Source organism: Apostichopus japonicus, chromosome 23 (genome assembly GCF_037975245.1).
Source record: "Apostichopus japonicus isolate 1M-3 chromosome 23, ASM3797524v1, whole genome shotgun sequence".
NCBI classification, from domain to species: domain Eukaryota; kingdom Metazoa; phylum Echinodermata; class Holothuroidea; order Aspidochirotida; family Stichopodidae; genus Apostichopus; species Apostichopus japonicus.
In genome coordinates this window covers 14445283-14464230 of record NC_092583.1, presented here as the reverse complement: position 1 = coordinate 14464230, position 18948 = coordinate 14445283, and the positions used below count along the sequence as shown (strand labels likewise).

The 18948-nt window shown below is 39.4% G+C and overlaps 1 protein-coding gene across 1 annotated transcript in view; it reads right to left on the bottom strand.

Moving 5' to 3' along the window:
* Positions 1 to 18729, bottom strand: part of LOC139964914 (tyrosine-protein phosphatase non-receptor type 23-like) — a 30857-nt gene extending 12128 nt beyond the window's left edge. Inside the window, exons 1-16 of the mRNA XM_071966969.1 lie at positions 18476 to 18729; positions 15891 to 15965; positions 14936 to 15063; positions 14275 to 14533; positions 13755 to 13970; positions 12812 to 12916; positions 12028 to 12166; positions 11101 to 11281; positions 10000 to 10142; positions 9230 to 9321; positions 7571 to 7772; positions 7150 to 7310; positions 6285 to 6436; positions 5033 to 5220; positions 1109 to 4062; positions 282 to 378 (exon numbers count right to left, since the gene is read on the bottom strand). Of these exons, the coding sequence (XP_071823070.1) occupies positions 282 to 378; positions 1109 to 4062; positions 5033 to 5220; positions 6285 to 6436; positions 7150 to 7310; positions 7571 to 7772; positions 9230 to 9321; positions 10000 to 10142; positions 11101 to 11281; positions 12028 to 12166; positions 12812 to 12916; positions 13755 to 13970; positions 14275 to 14533; positions 14936 to 15063; positions 15891 to 15965; positions 18476 to 18562 (5179 nt within the window). The 5' untranslated portion in view covers positions 18563 to 18729. The remainder of the gene's footprint in view (positions 1 to 281; positions 379 to 1108; positions 4063 to 5032; positions 5221 to 6284; positions 6437 to 7149; positions 7311 to 7570; positions 7773 to 9229; positions 9322 to 9999; positions 10143 to 11100; positions 11282 to 12027; positions 12167 to 12811; positions 12917 to 13754; positions 13971 to 14274; positions 14534 to 14935; positions 15064 to 15890; positions 15966 to 18475) is intronic.
* Positions 18730 to 18948: the final 219 nt, after the last annotated feature.

Genomic DNA, 18948 nt, shown 5'->3' with positions numbered 1-18948 from the left:
ACTATGTTTCCTACATTTCTGCGATGCGATCTTCATTTATTATTCCCAGCAATAAGCAGTGTGATACACGTAAGGGAGAAGGACCTTGAGTAGAGAAGTGCAGAATTTACAGAAGATGAAGTAAATTGAAAAAGAAACATTGTAAACACGACTTCATATGTAATGTTTGTTTTTAGAAACCTGCTTTGTGATGCCTTGTAATTAGAATCATAGCAACTATTATTATTATAATAATTATATTAATTAATTAATTAATTAATATTAATTATATATATACTTACAAGGCATGACGTCAGGGTATCTGTTCTTTGTTGGGTAACACCTCGCTACGGAGATCGAAAACTGCCTCGTTTCTCTATCTTGGTCGTCGTTGACATCCTGAGATGAAAACAAAATAATTATAAGATGACAAAGTTCAAACTGCCTAACAGTTAAGAGTTCACCACTTTACACATGAGCTAACCATTCATTGCATACAAATCAATGTTAAAGAGTTCAACAACTCTGAGAGAACACTACAAAGGATTCAAACTGTCACACAGAACACTGTTGAGGGTTCACCACTTTTTACTCTCTATTAAGAGTTAACCAATTCACATGGAACATTTGTAAGAGTTCCTCAAATCTGATAGAATACTGCAAAGAGTTCAAAATGTCACACAGAACAATGTTCAGAGTTCACCACCGTTCTAACTATTAAAAGTTAATCAATTCAATTGGAACATTTGTAAGAGTTCATAAAATCTGATAGAATACTGCAAAGAGTTCAAACTGTCACACAGAACACTATTGAGAGTTCACCACTACTGCCTACTTAGAGTTAACCAATTCACATTTTTAAGAATTAAGAGTTAAACACATAACATAAAACATTACGAAGTGTTCATAATCTACAACAGAACACAGTTCACCATCATTAGCACTATTATTAGTTTATCCTTTTATACTGGGCATTTTTGACGAAGGTTCAAAAACACTGCAAAGGAATTATGTCACACAGTACATTACCATACCACATTACACACTATTACTGTCTAATGTAGAACATTACTACAAGTTCAACACATCACATCGAATACTGTACAAAAGATAAACTATTAATACTTACTTTCCAGACACCGTCCAGGACGGTTGGTCCACTGAGCATCTGGCGGTTCAACCCTTCCACGTACTTCTCAAGCCTCTCGACCTCATCCACAAACCGATCCAACAGTCCTTTATCCAAGTACGGGTCTTCCCCATCCGACGCACCCACCGGTTGTTGCCTCGTCACTACGTCCAGTTTGTTGATGGCCCCTACTGGCTGTGGTCTGGGGTCACCACTGACCACAGGCTGTGACAATATAGCTAAGTTAGAGTTTGGAGGAACTGTAGCGGCGTTTACGCCACTGCTGGATACAGGCTGTGATAATATAGCTAGATTTGACTGAGAGGTGCGAGTGCTAGTCGTTTCTTGTAAGCCAGGAGTGAGTCCTTGCTGGAGACCACTGAGAAGTTCCACTGAGCTCTGTGGTTGACTATCCGTCGCCACTGGCTTTGGCTCGGCTTCTCTTACTGCAGATGTCTGATCAGACTTGACGTTTTGAGGTGCCAAGATGTCAGATTGCCTCAAAGGGCTCCCTCCTTCTGGACTGGATGATAACAAATCCTTTGTGAGTTTCGTAGGCCGTAATGTCGGTTCCGGAAGGTTCTGTTGCTCGGATTTCAATCTCATATTGACGTTGGTCACGGGATTGACCGATTGATTAGTCGGGTAACTTTGACCCACGGATACCGGCTGAGGTCCGGTCGATGTGGCTACTGGGTATCTTGGCATTTGTGGTGGACCTTGCTGGTGAGGTACCTTTGAAGGTGACTGGTATCCATGTGGCGGCATACCCTGGGAGGACGGTTGGCGTGGCTCCTGTTGGTGGTATGGTTGTTGCTGATATTGGGATACAGGTGTAGTTTGAGATGGCCCTGTCTGTCTTACTTGGTACTGAGAAGATCCAGGTTGCGAAAACCTATGTTGTTGTGATTGTTGTAGATGACTTGGTGATCCAAAGCTTTGGCTCGACGGCTGTCGAGGAACATTTGTAGATTGTTGATATTGACTTGAAGGTGGTGTTGTTGATTGTTGTATATGGCCTGAGGGCATCCTCAGAGGGTACCCTTGTGGTACACGATTACTAGGAGGCTGATTGGTCACAGATGTACTGACAGGTGGGAATGGTTGACGCTGGGGTGAGAAATTAACTGGATTCATGTTGGGCATTGAGGTCTGTGGATTACCGACGTTTCTAGGGGTCACCGCTTGTTGACTACCAGCAAAGGATTGACTGCTTGGATGTTGATTGTAGAACTGCTGGTTTACAGATTGAGCTTGACTGATAGATTGATGTTGCCCTACATGCTGTTGTTGCTGGCTGGCGTTCTGTGATTTACTGCTTGGTATCTGTGGCCCAACGGTCGGTTGCTGACCATGCGGATGCGGTTGTGTATGAGAATTTATCGCCTGCGGCTGACCGACAGCAGGATGGTGCTGGTTGAAAACTTGATGTTGGCTCACTGGTGGTACTTGTTGACCTGCCATAGGTTGATTGCCAGTGGTGGGTTGCACCTGTTGGTTAGGTCTGTGTTGTACCTGTTGACTGCCAGCCTGCTGTTGATGAGAATACAGACCTTGATGACCAGAGGGTTGCTGTTGATGACTGAATGTCTGCTGCTGTTGGAAAGGAGGCTGTTGCTGCTGCTGTTGCTGCTGCTGTTGCTGCTGCTGTTGTTGCTGCTGTTGGTTGTACATTTGAGTATTACCAGATGGTCTTGTCTGTTGATTAGATGGTAGTTGTTGATCAACAGATTGAAACTGGCTAACAGGAAGTTGTGGTGGTACAGTGAATGCTGACTGATTTCCAGGTGGTCGTCCTTGTTGGCTAAAGAGCTGCTGCTGGTTTAGAGGCTGCTGCTGGTTGAGAGGCTGCTGTTGGCTGTTGGGATGTTGTTGGCTGTTGGTATGTTGTTGGTTGAGAGACTGTTGTTGGTTCAGGGGCTGCTGTTGGTGATTGATGGGTTGTTGATTGATGGGTTGGGTGTGTTGTTGATGGACAGGAGTTGGTCGATTAATATTCGACTGTAATGGCTGAGTTACATCCGGCTGATGACCGACTAAATTAGCTGGACTTGTGGTTGGTCTCTGAGCCAATGTGTTTTGGTTTTGGCTGTGTGGTGATGGACTACTCTGTTGAACTGCTGGGATTTGAGATTCCCCAGGGAATCCTTGTAGAGGCGCACCTCTTTGCCCATATTGATTTGGCAAATTGGTACCATATGGAGACTGGCCAGCTAGAGGATGAGCCCCTCCTGGAATTGCGACGCCAGGATGTGGGTGTCCCATTGGTGGCAGAGATGATGGTTGAGCGGCCGGGTAGGACGCAGATCCTGTAGGCAATGACTGTGGTTGGCCCGTCTGATGCACCATGGTAGATGATGGTTGATTCATCTGTGTGGAAGGAGGAAGACCTCCAGGTGGTTGCATACTAGTGGGTAGAGGAGTTGTATTCTGTTGTGGGAGGGTAGCAGCTTGACTCGTCTGCATGGCCGCTGCTGGGTGTTGTTGAGGCGCATTCATCGAACTGGGCAATACTTGATGTCCAGTTGGGATCTGCGGGGGTCTGTTTCCATGAGTTGCACCAGTCAGGTTCTCGTGTGGTAATGACGTCGGCTGCATGGTATGCATGACATTGGGAGCTGAATGCGGTAATTGAGGATTCGGCAAATGACTTGAGACGGGTGGCATCTGAGGAGTTTGAGAAGCCACTGGCCCTGCTTGTGAAGGAATATGACCATACTGCATGGGTACTAGCGAGGGTAAAGGGCCTTGTCCTTGACCCATTGAGCTTGGTACTCCAGTGCTAGCAGATACCATGTACCCAGATGGAGTACCTGGAAGGGTGGAAGTCATGTCTTTTCTTTCCCTTTTCCTATCTGGAGATGATTTAGGTTTCCAGAAGTCTGATAATTTTGGACCCTGTGGTACCTCAGGACCTGGAGCAACTGGTTTTGGTGCAAATGGTCTCTGGGGAGCTGAAATTTAAATAACGACAATAGGAGGATTCACTAATTCATACCAATTCAAGGTAATATGAGGCATACTGTTTAATACAAATAAGGCGATTGTGTCAAAAGTAGGATGCCGAGGGGCACGGCTAATCGTACATCCATGATGTGTCAGAGATATTTTGTTCTCTGCAGTTTCACACAATAGGCCCAGCTGGTCTGCCGAGATAATCTCTATTGTTTGATATTGATGCAGCTTTGCTGCAGGGTAGTTTGCAGCTGCTGCAGCTTATCTTTTTGACATGTTGCCTTAAATAGTATTTATAAGCTCAATCATCTTAAGGACTTTAAAACAAGATAACATTCTTTTGAGCGAATAATTTTGATTTTTTTTTTTTTTTTTTAATTGTTACTAGGGGAAACACAGTTACTTCATAGCTCAAATTTTTCCAAAGGCAAATGAGCTAGTGTTCTAAACAGTCCATATATGTTTCAAACAGTGTGATAGATGGAATAAGATAAGAGGAGACATGATTGGCTGATATGACTCATAGATACATGAATATGCATGACAAGTCTTTTGTTGCTGACTATCTTTAAAATACTATAACTATTTCCAATCAAGCTAGTTTTTCTCCAAATAACGTACAAAGTCTCCATAATGTGCATTACATGTCTTTTTTAAAACATTATTTTCTGCACATCTGCTGTAGAAAATTGACAATGGTACTACACAATGTATAATTAAAATGCTGCATCCATAATCAAGTCATTAGAGAAGTTTTGTGATCTTAATTTCACAAATTTAATCATTTTCAGTCTTTTTTTTGGTCTCAAGTCTATTCGAGAAACGGCTACATGTTGGAACAACAGCCAGATGCTGTTAGCAAAACTCCCTTCTTATCATCACCACAAATCTTCTTTAATTACATTCAGAATAGTTCTTCCCGTTGATTTCAATAAAAACAAAATATTGGTGAAGACAATGTCGACCTACCTCTTAAGGTACTGATCTTCTTACTGCGTTCTTTTTGAGAACCCTCGACTAATTCCTTCGTCTTTGCCAAGAGCTTTGTAACGGTGCCCTCCAGTTTCTTGTAAAAGTCAATCCCTTTCAGAGACTTGGCGATCAAATCATCGTAAACTGTGTAGGATGTAATTAGCTCTTGTATTTTGTCTTCCCTCCTGAAGGAATGACATTGCAAAATAAACAAAAGAGTGAATATTCATGGGAGGACAGAAATTAAATGTAAAAAGGAAATTATTACGTTAAATTTCTACACTTTACTCGGATCATTTACATACTAGCCTTCTCTTTAGACCACAGGAATGTTAATATTCAAATTCTGCTCTCAGGGCATATAAACTTTGGCCATTGATAATAAATATTTATATTGCTGTGGCTGAAGTCAATAATACTTGAAAAACTTTAGATGATTTGGTCAGTTTTGTGATTCAATTCATCTGCGAACTCTTCAGAATGGAAGAAATTATCATGTAACACATCTATTTTTATTTAGATCATGTTCATACAATATTTACTTTAACAAAAATTTATGCAAATTCAGCAAACTTAAAACTTAATGCACATACATATTGCTAATTTGGGTTACTATTCATGACAAGTATTTCAACTTGGATGTTTCATAATTTAGGATAAAGTTTGTCTGCAAAGAATCTGATGCAGGTCTAGGCGATGTAACTTATCTTAATGTAGACAAGGTATAGACTTACTTCATGCATCAAAGATAATTAATACTGGCCCAAAATATGCTAGACAGTCTAAAAATGGTCACTAATGCTCAAACATACAGGGTTCACAAGTTAACCCTCCCAATGTCTGATTGAATTAATTACCTGGCAGATTAGAACATGCAGGAAATGTTTAGCCAATACCGATGCACTTCACTCAAAATTGGTGCTAATATAACAATGAAATGTTTTGTGATAAGATATTTTACACACGAGGAGAAAAACTCTGTTCAATCAAAACTAGCTGTTGTTAGTAACACGGTAACACACAAAATATCTCAAAAGAGAATTTTTTTTAACAAACTGCCCAAGTACTACAAAATAGCCTGTGTAGGGAAAATGTACAAATTAAACAGCCTGACATTTTTTTGACATTTTTTCTTCAAAGGCAAACTGTGTCCATTTGAAGAAGATCCTAGCAGGATAAAAAATCTCAGACCAAATTATTTCCAAATAGTCTAGAAAGGTTTTTCATAATCAGACTTTTGTAAACTTACTTTTGCTTTGTGTCTGAGGTGACTTTCCTAGAATCAGCGTAGGATGCATTAGCGTCTGTTAGGGCTCGCAGGATGTTATCTTGAGCTCCTAAATTCTGTGATAGGTAGGTGACCAGCGGTGAGTGTTTCTCAAGCTGTTGCTGAAAGAATGCCTGGTGGTGCAGGAAATGGAGATGGAAAATTTTTGGGGGGTTTTAGTAATAATAAGAGAAATTAATTGCTATAACATGAACGGTTAAAATTCTGTGACATGAGTAGCAATTCATGTTGCACACTTGTACTTGGAGGTGAGAGGTAACTTGGACATGAGGTACCTGGTGCGACATAATGTAACCATTCCATAAGCTTTCCTATTAGTGGGTCACCCTTGTACTTGGACATGAGAGGTAACTTGGACATGAGGTACCTTGAGAGACATAATGTTACCATTCCATAAGCTTTCCTGTTAGAGGGTCACCCTTGTACTTGGACATGAGAGGTAACTTAGACATGAGGTACCTTGAGAGACATGAGGTACCTTGAGAGACATGAGGTACCTTGAGAGACATGAGGTTACCATTCCATAAGCTTTCCTGTTAGTGGGTCACCCTTGTACTAAAACATGAGAGGGTCACCCTTGTACTTAAACATGAGAGGTAACTTGGACATGATGTACCTTTAGAGACATGAGGTACCTTGAGAGACATGAGGTTACCATTCCATAAGCTTTCCTGTTAGTGGGTCACCCTTGTACTTGGACATGAGAGGTAACTTGGACATGAGGTACCTTGAGAGACATAAGATAACCATTCCATAAGCTTTCCTGTTAGTGGGTCATCCTTTGTACTACAAGTAATTTGGACATGAGAGGTCAAAGGTCACATACCTGTAGGTTCCCTTGTTGTTGGGTCGCAATAGTATTTGTAACATCATCTTTCTGTATGCTTTCCCTCAGCTGCTGTTCCAGCTCTTTCCTTTGTTTCTTCATCTCATCAACTTTTACCAGTAGCCTCTTCAGGTTCGCCTCGGCATCTTTATCAACAGACGCTACAGAGTAAGACGATAAAATACAAACATCTGATCAATTATAGCAGATTATATTCAAAGTGCACAGGTAGTCAAATCAACATCCATTCTAGATATTTTCCATCAAATGAAAATGAATTAGAAAAGCAATATTATGCTCCCCATTTTAATGTCACAAATTGCAGTTTGAGCTAACTGAGGATTCCCAGAAATGCCTGGGATTTGGAGGAGATAACATCACCACAAATGGCAGATGATGTCTCACTAAAGGGATGACTTACATTCTGCAGCTCTTAGAGACGGCAGGGCAGCTTGTATCTCTTCTATTGGGCATGCTAGGATCTTGATATTCTCCATATGTGTACCCATGGCTTTCCTCAGCTCTGTGTTGGACTGGCTGGCTTTGGAATGAAGTTCTTTACATTTGGTCAGATCCTTCTTAATCTCGTCATAGTTTCTTGCGGACCGTGGACCGAAATCCTTCTGTGAAAGTTCGACAGAAGTGCAAATCTGGTGTAATCCGGAAATAATCATCCTAGCATTGACAGGCTGGTACTCTGACTTGTGGTGAGTCTGTACTCAAATTGTACCACCAGTTCTGATACTCTACCTTGTCCATTGGTACTCCGACTGGTAATATGGGCATTTTGGAAATCTTGTACAAAATGAAGTTCTTGTACTCATGACTAGAGCCTTCTAATCTTACTCATATTCCCTACCAGGTGGAATTATACTCGTACCCATTACGTTGTACTTGTACCACAACTCTGCTGGTACCCAGCTGTTTGTGGTAGCGGGATGTCTTTCATAACTCTATTAGAATTCTTGAACAGATACACAATGATCTCTGTAATGCCTATCAAGTTTTTCATTTATTCCGAACAGGAAATAATAATCATCATAATTAACAGCTCTTATATAGCTCAATAAAGTCTCGCCGTGCTGTAATTAACCCTAGTCATTGGTAACTTGTCACACCTACACACCAAAGTGTGTACAATTCAAACAAATCTCTCCTGGGGCACCACAGTGCACCACATGTCCCCTGGGGGACTTCCCATAGGGTGCAGCCACAAACCGGCGCACGCAACTATATTTACAAGTCACCTCGCAAGTCCCCAATTATACACCTGGGTGAAGAGAGGCAATGGAGATAAAGTGCCTTGCCCATGGACACAACGCAATGATCTGGCCAGGGCTTGAACCTGTAATCCTTAGATCACAAGTCCACTGCCTTAACCACTTGACCACAACGCCCTTGTAGTTGCAATTAGTCCATAGCTTGCCTAAATGTCTATTGACAATGACAACTTCTACCTGATTCTTGTATACATAGATGACTAAGGCTAGGCAACACTACAATGAAAGTGAGCCTGGCTGTTAATAACTGTTTAATGTAAGAGAACTTTTTAATGAGGGATGAATCGAATACAAATTCAGATTCAGATGAAGCTGTGTAATTCCAGATTATCTGGCCGGACCAGATATCCGGTGATTACATATTCCCAATATTAGTAAATAATCTCTTATAATCTGATTATCCACACACCATACTAAAATATAGCATCTGTTTCAAGCATATCAGAGCTGAAAATGTATTAAACCACCTGTGTTTATGTATTAAAATATTGGTTCATCAATTAATTCTTCGATCAGCTGATCAAGCCAGACACTACTTTTTCAAAAATGTAAATTGCCCTTTTAGACCTGTCCTACAAAACCAACCTGTTTATACACAGGTCACCGGTATTACATCTGATTCTCCAATAGGCCCAAGATTGTCCAAACTTTTTTTTCAAAAATACTTTCTTTCCTGGCGGTTCTGAACCTCAAAATTACTCCAAGACATCATCGAGGAGTGGGTTAAAATGTCTCAATGAAAGGAAAACGATTCAAGAGAGGCTGTTAAAATAATAGTCGAGAATTAATAAGATGCAAACCTGAAATTGTTTCTCAGTTTTTTCTTCCTCTTCCAGAATGTCAGCAATATCTGTTAGTGAACTATCCACATCCAGTACCACTGTCGATAAATCTATTGAAGAATCATAAAATATAAATAAAAAAAGTATTAAAAAATGCACGGACAACGACTTCCAGAACAACCAATTTGAATTAAACAAATTAAAAGGGCACCAGGTTAGATTTGTTCTTAAGCTTACCAGTCTTAATGATAATATTTGTAAACATGGTGCCAGCATTTTTTTTACCCTTTAGCCAAACGGCAAATTTTTTGCACTCTGGAAAAGGTTCTTCTCATTTCAGACCTTTTATTTGTGAGGTAACAACTTCAGTAATAACTTTTCTTGCTGAGTGCCGATATATTCATTGAAGGGATAAATACGGTAGGCTAAACGTCTTGGTATTTGCTGATAGGGTGAGTCAAGTAAAACATTGACCCTGATTATTTTTCCCTACCCCATTCCCTTAATCCTCTCTTTGTCCCTCCACTGTTTATCTCCTACATCTCCTCTTCCCCTGTTGCTTTCTTCTCTCCATTCCTTGTTTACTAATCCCCTTACATCTATCTCATTGTGTTCACCATGCTCATTAACCTGTCTGTATTTTGTGCATGTTTTTGTCCCTTCTGTTACTTTTACTTTTCATTTAGCCTCTGAAGAGGATCCTGCTAGGATCTAAACGTCAGCCCAACTTACTTTTACACATGGTTATTTTAAACAGTGGAAAGAAAGTGACAAAGAAATTAATTCACCTTGCATAGAAGTGACTAATGTCTTTATTGGTTCCTCTTTGACGCTGATTGCAGCACAAACCTCTAGTAATATTTGCGGTAATCTCTCTGGTTCTTCATCTCCTAGTTTCAGCTGTTCCACTTGTAAAGCGCTCATGTACTGCCTGAATAATTAAGAAACAAGATGAAATGTTGCAGATACAGGGCTGATACTGGGCACAAAAAAATCCACAGGACTAAACGTATCTAGTACCCTCACTGTTATTACATATCACTGGGTGTTTACTAACTTTACTGTGAACAATGGTTTCATTGTAACAATGGTTTCATTGTTACATGTCCACATAAAGTAAATACAAAGCATCTAATGAACACCCTCACTGTTATTCTTTACTCACAATGTAAATGTAACCGATGACACAGAAATGTACACCATTCCTACGGACACATATCCGTATATATCCATGGACGCGATGACCATCCCCACTTTCTGATAATACAGTGTAGCTTTTGTCTTTTCTACATGAAGTCTCACGATTCTAGCTTCAATCTAGCAACAACAATAACTTAAAGCCAGCCAGCATCTATTCGACAGTTCAGTGCCATCCATACGCTCACTTTACAAAGTAACCTGGCAATTTGTTCTTCTTGTTTTGCATTTTTGCAACTTTGTCAGTTTGCCACTAGAATGGTCCTGATGGAAATCAAAACACCAAAAGTTTATTACTTTTAGAACCTTTACTGCCAATGGATTGTTGTACTAGGCAAGTAAGTTTACTCTTCATAGGAGATATTTTCTCAAATTTGTCTAAAGGATAAGCTTTAGCCCAATGCAGGTTACCTTCAATGGACCAGAAACCTCAAAATAATTTAGAAACAGATCCAGTCTTACACCTGATTTAGTTTGGTAACTCAGATCTGCTGTGAATTAAAACCCTTCGGTACTTAAAAGAATTGAATTTATTTTTCCGAACCTATAATTGCAATAAAAGAAACACTTACAAGTTTGATTTATATCATCACAAATATTGCTGACCTTATTATTTAAGATAATTTGTAGAAATATAATCATTTTGGAAGCTTGTAAATGTCTGAATATTCATTGGATATCCATTTACTCACTCCAATTCACCATCCTTCTCTTCAATCTCCCCGGCGACTTTTCGCAGCAATTTGGCTTTTTCCTCGCTGTACATAGATGAAGCTTCGTGAGCCTCCATAGGGACGAGTTTGCGAAACACATCGGGTCCTGCGACACTCTCATCGTACGGTTGAAAGACGAGAGCTTTGACCAAAGAAGCACCTGAAAGAAAGGAAGGCCAGAAGATATCAGTTGGTGCAGTGAAAGGACTTAAAGGGAAATACAACAGCAATCAAGTTAACACCTACTTATGGAAGAAGATGGTTTCTCTGTCCGAAGCATCAAATAACAATATATATATAAATACATTTTGAGAGTCAGAATTCAGTGAATATCTTTCAGTCATTCAGTGATTTTCATGTTGTGAGTCAGAAAGGAAGGTATGGAGATCCAGTATTTATTTGTCTCTTTCATTTCCTTGTGGTCTAAACACAACAGTTTATTTCTCTTCTTTACACTACCAAGCAAAAAACTTTCTCGAATACATTCTCGAATACATTCCTGATGCTAAAATGAAAAGGTTAAGAAGGATTGCAGCAGTTAGGGCTAATTCAGACTCTGTTTCTCCCCTAACCAAAGATAATCTTCATTGGTAGGCCCAACCAGCAGTGCATCTGTGTCCACAGACTAGTGGGCCAGCATTTTTAGCCTACTAAACCATTCATCAGTGTCCATGGCCCCAGTTGGCCAGGGATTTGGGCCACTGGAGAGTTCTATCTTGTGTACAGCACAGTTAATCAGGGGTTGATAGAATGCTGAAGAAGAACCAGGTGTTCACATCATATTGTATGCTGGCATTTTCTTAACTTTTGCAAAATCCTTCAATTCATACATCAGTCCTTTCAATATCCATGGTAGACACATCTTCCATAAAGCGGGTTTATTCCATTCTATAAATTAAATTTTACCTTTGATTTCGGGTAAACTGTCCACATCTGGCACCTTTTCGTGATAGACAAAGTCGTTATCCTTCTTTGCTGATTGAAATTTCCCGATGATGACATCTTTAGCGAAATTCAAGGCTTCTAAAACTGACTCATGTTGACCCTGTGCAATGGAAGAATACACAATGCATACTTAGAGCAGCTTATTGCCTTTAGTAATCATATGCCACATTTCACCAGATTCAATCAAGTTGCTGGAGAAATTTTGAAGTCTATAAAACTCTTGTCCAACAAGCTCTACTTATGAGACCAAATAGCTACTTCAGCCCTGCTTCTTTTGCAAAGTAGTTTAGGCTTGTTAACTATTGCAGCTACGATATTTTGATTCAAGCTGTCAGCTATGAATGGGCCTGATGATTTAATGGGAGGGACAGGGGGGGCACAGCCAAAGGACCCAGGGTCAAGTATGGGGGCCCAGGGTATGGGTAAGGATGGATCTCTGGGAAAGTGACCTTAAGATCTTCACAGATTTGTTCAAGTTCCTGTCATATAAACTTTGGCGACTCACGTCTTGACTTGATATAACACTGCAGCTGTCCTTATCCAGACACAATCATTGATGTTAACATGATTCATATTTTCTTGTAACTATTCCTATTTTCTTGTAACTGACTTATCCAGGCTTCAGTTGCTGCTTGCTTCCAGCAGGTCATTTATTCTGATTCAAGCCTCTTGAATAATTTCTCTGTGCACTGTTTCAAAATTTCATTTCACTCATTTTTTTGAAATCATATGATCAGCTGTTTACCTTGGACATTTTCATGGCTTCGTTGTGTTTGTTTGTTGCCTCTTGGAGGTATGCTACTCGTTCACCAAACTTCTGCTGTTCCTCTGATTGGTTACTCATGTACAACTGTAAGAGGTCAAAGTTCAAGTGATTTAGCGAAGTATAAATATTTAATACATTCCTGTCAATTTTACATGGGATACTTCTTTTCAATTTCTACTTCATACAAAGTAATCTTACCAAATAATGTCTCCTTTTGAGGTTATCTTAAACAATACAATTTAGAAGAATTTCCACACACTGTTCCATCAACTGCTTTTTCCTCAAAAAGTCTGAAACTTAACCTCTTTGGTAGATCTTTCCAAAAAGTTTCACAAGCAACGAGTTAAATATATAATTTGACAAAAAGCGTCACTTGACATTTATAGTTTGTAATGGGTTGTGACATTGAACAAGTCATGATTCAATATGCACATATAACTGGATATACATGCCACGACCAATTCACTATTTATTGGCTATTTATTTACCTTTAAATTTCTCAATTCTGCCAAAATTTATCTGCTGAAATGTCGTGGTGGCATCATTCAATCCATTGTTGCCAGATGCAAAAACCAAAATTTCACCAAATTTGAAAACTTTATATCTTAACCATAAAAAAAAATGGTATGAGGATGTGGCTATGACCTCAAAGCTACAGAAAATTTCCAACATTTTTTTGTAAAGAACATCGACTGCAGCCACCAGAAACATCCCTTTCTTCTAACGTTCAATTTGATAAATTCCAAGCCTCTGATTTTTTTGGGCTTAATTATCATCGTGCAGTGTGTGATTTTGGTGGATTGAAGTAATATGCCATGTTTTTCAGTTGCCTTGATCTTTTGTTAACAGTTGACGATGCTATCGCCAGATTTGCAACTTACAAAGATCACAAAATGTATCTTTAAAATTGCACTCTACTTACGTAAGAAATGCTTGAAAAATGAAGCATCTTAACGGTCAGTGTTCTCTTCCAGAGTTTAGTTCTTCTGGAGCCGAGCAGACTGGTGATATTGATGTCCTCCAGTCCTCTCAATGCCTGCTGGTAATAATCCATCACCTGGGTGCTGATTCTCGCTACCAGAGAACTCTTACGATTATCCTGCATGGATTTTTCAAGCAGGCATTCCTGAGCTTGACCCTGCGGAAGGAGATTTGTTTGCGAGCATTCGTGAAATATTAAAACAATTCTGTGACAATTTTCACAGCTGTTTATATGAGAAAAAAACATTTTCATTCAGTCCTGCATATTATTAATAACTTGATGACACTGAAAATAGAGGCATAAATATAAATTAAATAATCCAAAATGTTGTCATGTTGACAAAAAAATAAACAACTGCAGAAGCTTAAACCTTTGTTAATGCATATATACTCTTCCATCTTTTTTTGCCCTTATTAGTAAAAACATTAATTCTATTTTCAAACTCTACCATGAGACTTACCAACATTGTTTGTATGTAGATAGCCATGAGTTCAAAAGATATATCGGGACTTGTATCGGATTGAAAGTTTTCTTTGAGGTAAGTGAAGATACCAGCTGCACATTGGAAATGGGTGCATGCAACTTTCATCTCTTCCTCCGAGGTTCTGTTCTCTCTGGCTCCAAGGACTGCGTGGAGAGCTCCGAGGTTGTACAGGATGCAGGCTTGTTCAAACCGGATGTCAGCGTGGGTGAACGGTTCTTCATCAAATGTGTCAATCCTTTGCAAAGGGTAGCATGAATAAAATCACATCAAAATATATCAATATGCAGAAGGTCAACTCCAGTCTTATAGACTACATCAATGCATCAATCCCTAAAAAAGTCTGGAAATGCACAAAATGGATGACCTGATACTATACAACATCGTGTGCCAGGAGGTAGGCAGGGTACATCAGCCTCCAAAGTTTAATACAGATCAATCAAGACTTCAAGAGACATTTTTAAAACATTTCTTTATCGTACTGATGAAATTACAATTAATAACAGCATATTCTATATAACTCTAAACTTTCAGAGTTATATGGCCAAAAATAGCAATCAAAAACAAAAGGCAACTCATTTGCAACAGAGCATTAATGGTTGCTTTATTCTTTTGATAGTCGTCATGAAAACTAACTAACCATGAAAAATAAATAGCAGCCTCTCCACCTTCCTCCATGGGGAATCTGCTCGCAAGGTTATGTAGCTGGCCGTAATATTTCTTCAAGGTGCTGATACCATTAAAATCCCTGCTAGCATTCATAGCATTCTGTTGAAGAGACGTTTTATTAGAGGCATTTCCAAATTTGATTTACACATCGTATATAGACTCTATTAAAGAGATACAGTAAATATAATACTAGGACAGGGATGAAATGTTAAATATATGAGAATTGTACAGCAATAACTTGCAACATTGATTTGTTATACAGAACACAATATTAGATACAGTATGTTAAAAAGAATAAGTGAAAAAATAATTAACACTGATTGCAACACTTACATGATGTTATTAAAAGCTACATAGAACTGTGAACACATGTAATTAAACGACATCAGTACCTATATGACATAATGACAGGTTCTTCTGACATTATGCAATTATATGACCTCCACTGGTTGCAAAGGTCTGCATACAGCCCTGTCTTTACCAAATGTACTATAAAACATGTAGGCCTTAACAATGTACAAACAATTGCATACAAAGTGATGCATGTATAATTATGATTACTATAGTAACAACATACCTGGCAGAACCTTATCAATTGCTATGCAAAAATGATGCATAGTGTGTTTGTACACCAAATTGCTGTTTTCTCAGTAGTTTATGATTCTATCAACCGTTTCAGACCTCAAAGTTGCTCAACGTGCAAATACTATAAACTGTTCTCTGAATATGCAAATCTTACATAAATCTACTACATGCTACCACACAATGGGGTATAGGCCTAGGTTACTTCCAACGGTTGGTGAAGTGTTTGTTTGTATTTTGGGGGTTATCTATATATGGGGGTTGGGGGTTATCCTTAATATGAAAAACCTTTGGACTAGTTTTTTAAACCATGAATTCTGAAGAATGAGAACCAAATTACTTACAGTTCTAAATTGCTCTATTTGTCTGATCTCTTCATTGTACTTCTCTCCATCTTCCATGTAATTTTGATTGATGTACTGAAATTAAGATAAAAGACTTAAATTATACACCTAACACAAAGAGAATTAACCACAAAATAAAGATAAAACTGGCAGAGTATTGGAAAATCTACGCTGGGGTCGATTCTTTGTTGACTAGCATTGTATTAAATCACTGAGGCTACAACTACAAATTAATCAGCATCAAAACCTACTTAAAATGCTGCTTTGCTACTTAACAAGGGATAAAAGACAGAGTCAATAAATAAAGATGAGAAAAAACATTGCTTGGAGATGAATAACTACACGGGTGAACACGGTTACAACTGCCAAGGGCATAAAGCACCTTTTTCTATGGCAGGAACTTCCAGTTTCTGATTAGGTAAGGAAGATACTGCATGTTTATTGTAAGGAATATATAAAGTAAAGATGGACATGCAAGATTAACATTCTCTTTTTGTAGTAAAGAAGCTGTTACATCCGTTTACAGAGCATTTGTTCCAAGTGAATGGTTGAAACATTAATACAGAAAGTAATATCCTTGAACCATTGTTTTACTTATAGTCTGACTGAAACATCAAAGACAACCCAAGCCATTAACTGATGCAATAATCTTGAGAGACTAGTATACCGCATTTTGTATTAATGGATTAACAATTGCTTATGATATCAATGCACCTGTTGGTATTGTGGTTTAAAGCAAGGGCGTAGGGACCGGGGGGCTGGGGGGGGCCCCCAGCCCCCAGTGAAAAATATGGTGGGCGGAAGTATCATTCCGCCCCCCCGCTTCGCAAGTCAGAAAACCCCTTTTTCATTTCCAAATGAGAAAAAATCTCATTTGGAGCACCAAATTGCATCTAAGGCCAGGTGAAAATGCAAAATTATTTACAAAATGGAGTGGGTGTTGAAGTGTGCTATATTGCACCAAATTGCATCTGAGGCCACCTGGAAATGCAAAAAAAATCCAAAGGGGAGGGGGACACCCCCTCCCCTTAGACCCCTCCCTCAGGCCGGCCATCAGTCTTCAGCCCCCCCACTCAAAAGTACCTTCCTACGCCACTGGTTTAAAGGCATTGAAGACTCCCCCCAAACCGTGTGCCGCCCTGTGAAAAAGTTAATTTTCCGTTGCTTGCAAGTGAAGTATTTTTCTTATCGCTACAAAATGCAGACAGTAATGAAACATGATACCTTGTTATCTTTTATCTGGACCTGAGATGTCCATCGCTGCTATGTACACTGTGTTATGGGTATTGACCGTAGCTGCATGTAGTGACTGTACACTATATCTAACTACCTACGGTAGCGAGCTGTGTGTGTATTTTCTGGGATTGATGGTGGTGTAACACTTCTGTTTCACCGCAGTCGAAACTAGGTCAGATTACCAGCATGAGACGTTTCTTTGTGTGCGAGTCTTCACACCCTTTAAGTTATTGTTTTGATACACCCTTACTACAGATTATCCATTTAAATGTGTGTCCATGAGAGATTAACCGACATACATAAGACTAGCTGGCTGACAGTGACAACTTGACTGGCAATGTGTTACCAAGAAAGGTTAATGATATGTGAGTTTCAGGTTTGAACAATCTTAAGCTTAACAAGGAATAACAGGAAATAAACTGGGATGGAAACTCACTCCCCACACCCCTGCTACTAGTATAGTCAGTATTGCGAAGTTCGGCATACTGCGAAAGTTCGGACACCCTAAGAAATACACGATTTCACCATGAAAATCTACAGGAAGAGTCAAATTTCACCAAAAAGTACGAAGCTACAGTTATTTTCTCTCCAAAATGACCCGTGTGCAAGAAATTACTTACATATTTGTCAATAAAATGACGAAGATCTATGAAGTCTCTTATAATTACTGAAAGAGCAACTGCGCCACCAATTTTATCACCAGCGCCACACTGTGGGTTGCGTGTCCGAACTTCGCAATACTCTAGCAAAGAAATACCAGTTCCACAATCACGAAGAATCTTCTTGGAAAACAACGTGAAAACAGTTTGCAGGAAAGAAAGTTTGGCCGTGTATCGTACTATAACAAAATTCTCCCACCATATGAAGTATATTTTCAAATGATTTATACCAGAAGATTTAGTTTTGGGGTGTTTTAAGTCTTAAGTGTCCGAACTTCGAAGTCACCATTGTAGTAGTACTATAGGGCTAGTTTCCTATTATTCGGTCAGCTTCTTGAATTTCCATTAAGTTTTGATATAGTAACAAAACAAAAACTGTGTGGAGTGCTGGTGTAAGGCCATTGGTCTAGGCCTACAGCAACAGTCTTTAGTTTGGGCCTAGGCTAATGTAGTCCTAGCCTGCTCATTATGCTAACTTAGGCCTACCGCTGGGTGTAAAACTGTAGCCTATAACTAAGGCCAGTTTAGTTTACCCTGCTCCAGTTGTAGGAGGTTCCATGCCAATACAGACACAGACCAATCCAGGCGTATTGTAGCCTCACTTAGACTAGAGGTAACGTTACTCTTTTTCCTAGGGAGCCTAGCTTTAGTTAGACTAACTCATGTATGCCTTAATCTGTTGCGTCTCACTCTCTTAATTTCTGGACCAAAATCTGCCCGGTCTGCTGTATCCTTCAGCTCAAGACTGAGCATGAACATTCTTGGTACTGCTTCCATACTGGTTGTGTTTTCTTGGTATTTTTTTCGATTTAGTACATTTTCTGTGGGAACGATTCTCTCGTATTCGGTGTATAGAAATAGGCTAAAACTCCATTAGCCTTTACAATTACTGTACATCGTCGCACACACAGTGGCTGATATGATCAAGTAGGTAGGTGTATGCAGAAGCTTAGAACAAGGACTGTGTACGTTATGGCACCCATGTTCATTGAACAGTTGTAGCGCCATCTCAAAACATTACGTCATTGATAATAATGAAGTGTGACTGTATCGAATTTACGGAAGTACTTCAAACATACATGAATATGATAAATATGTGAAATACGATGCACAGAAATGTCTTCGTAGTTACATCAGGGAACTGCTACTGACCATACACCACA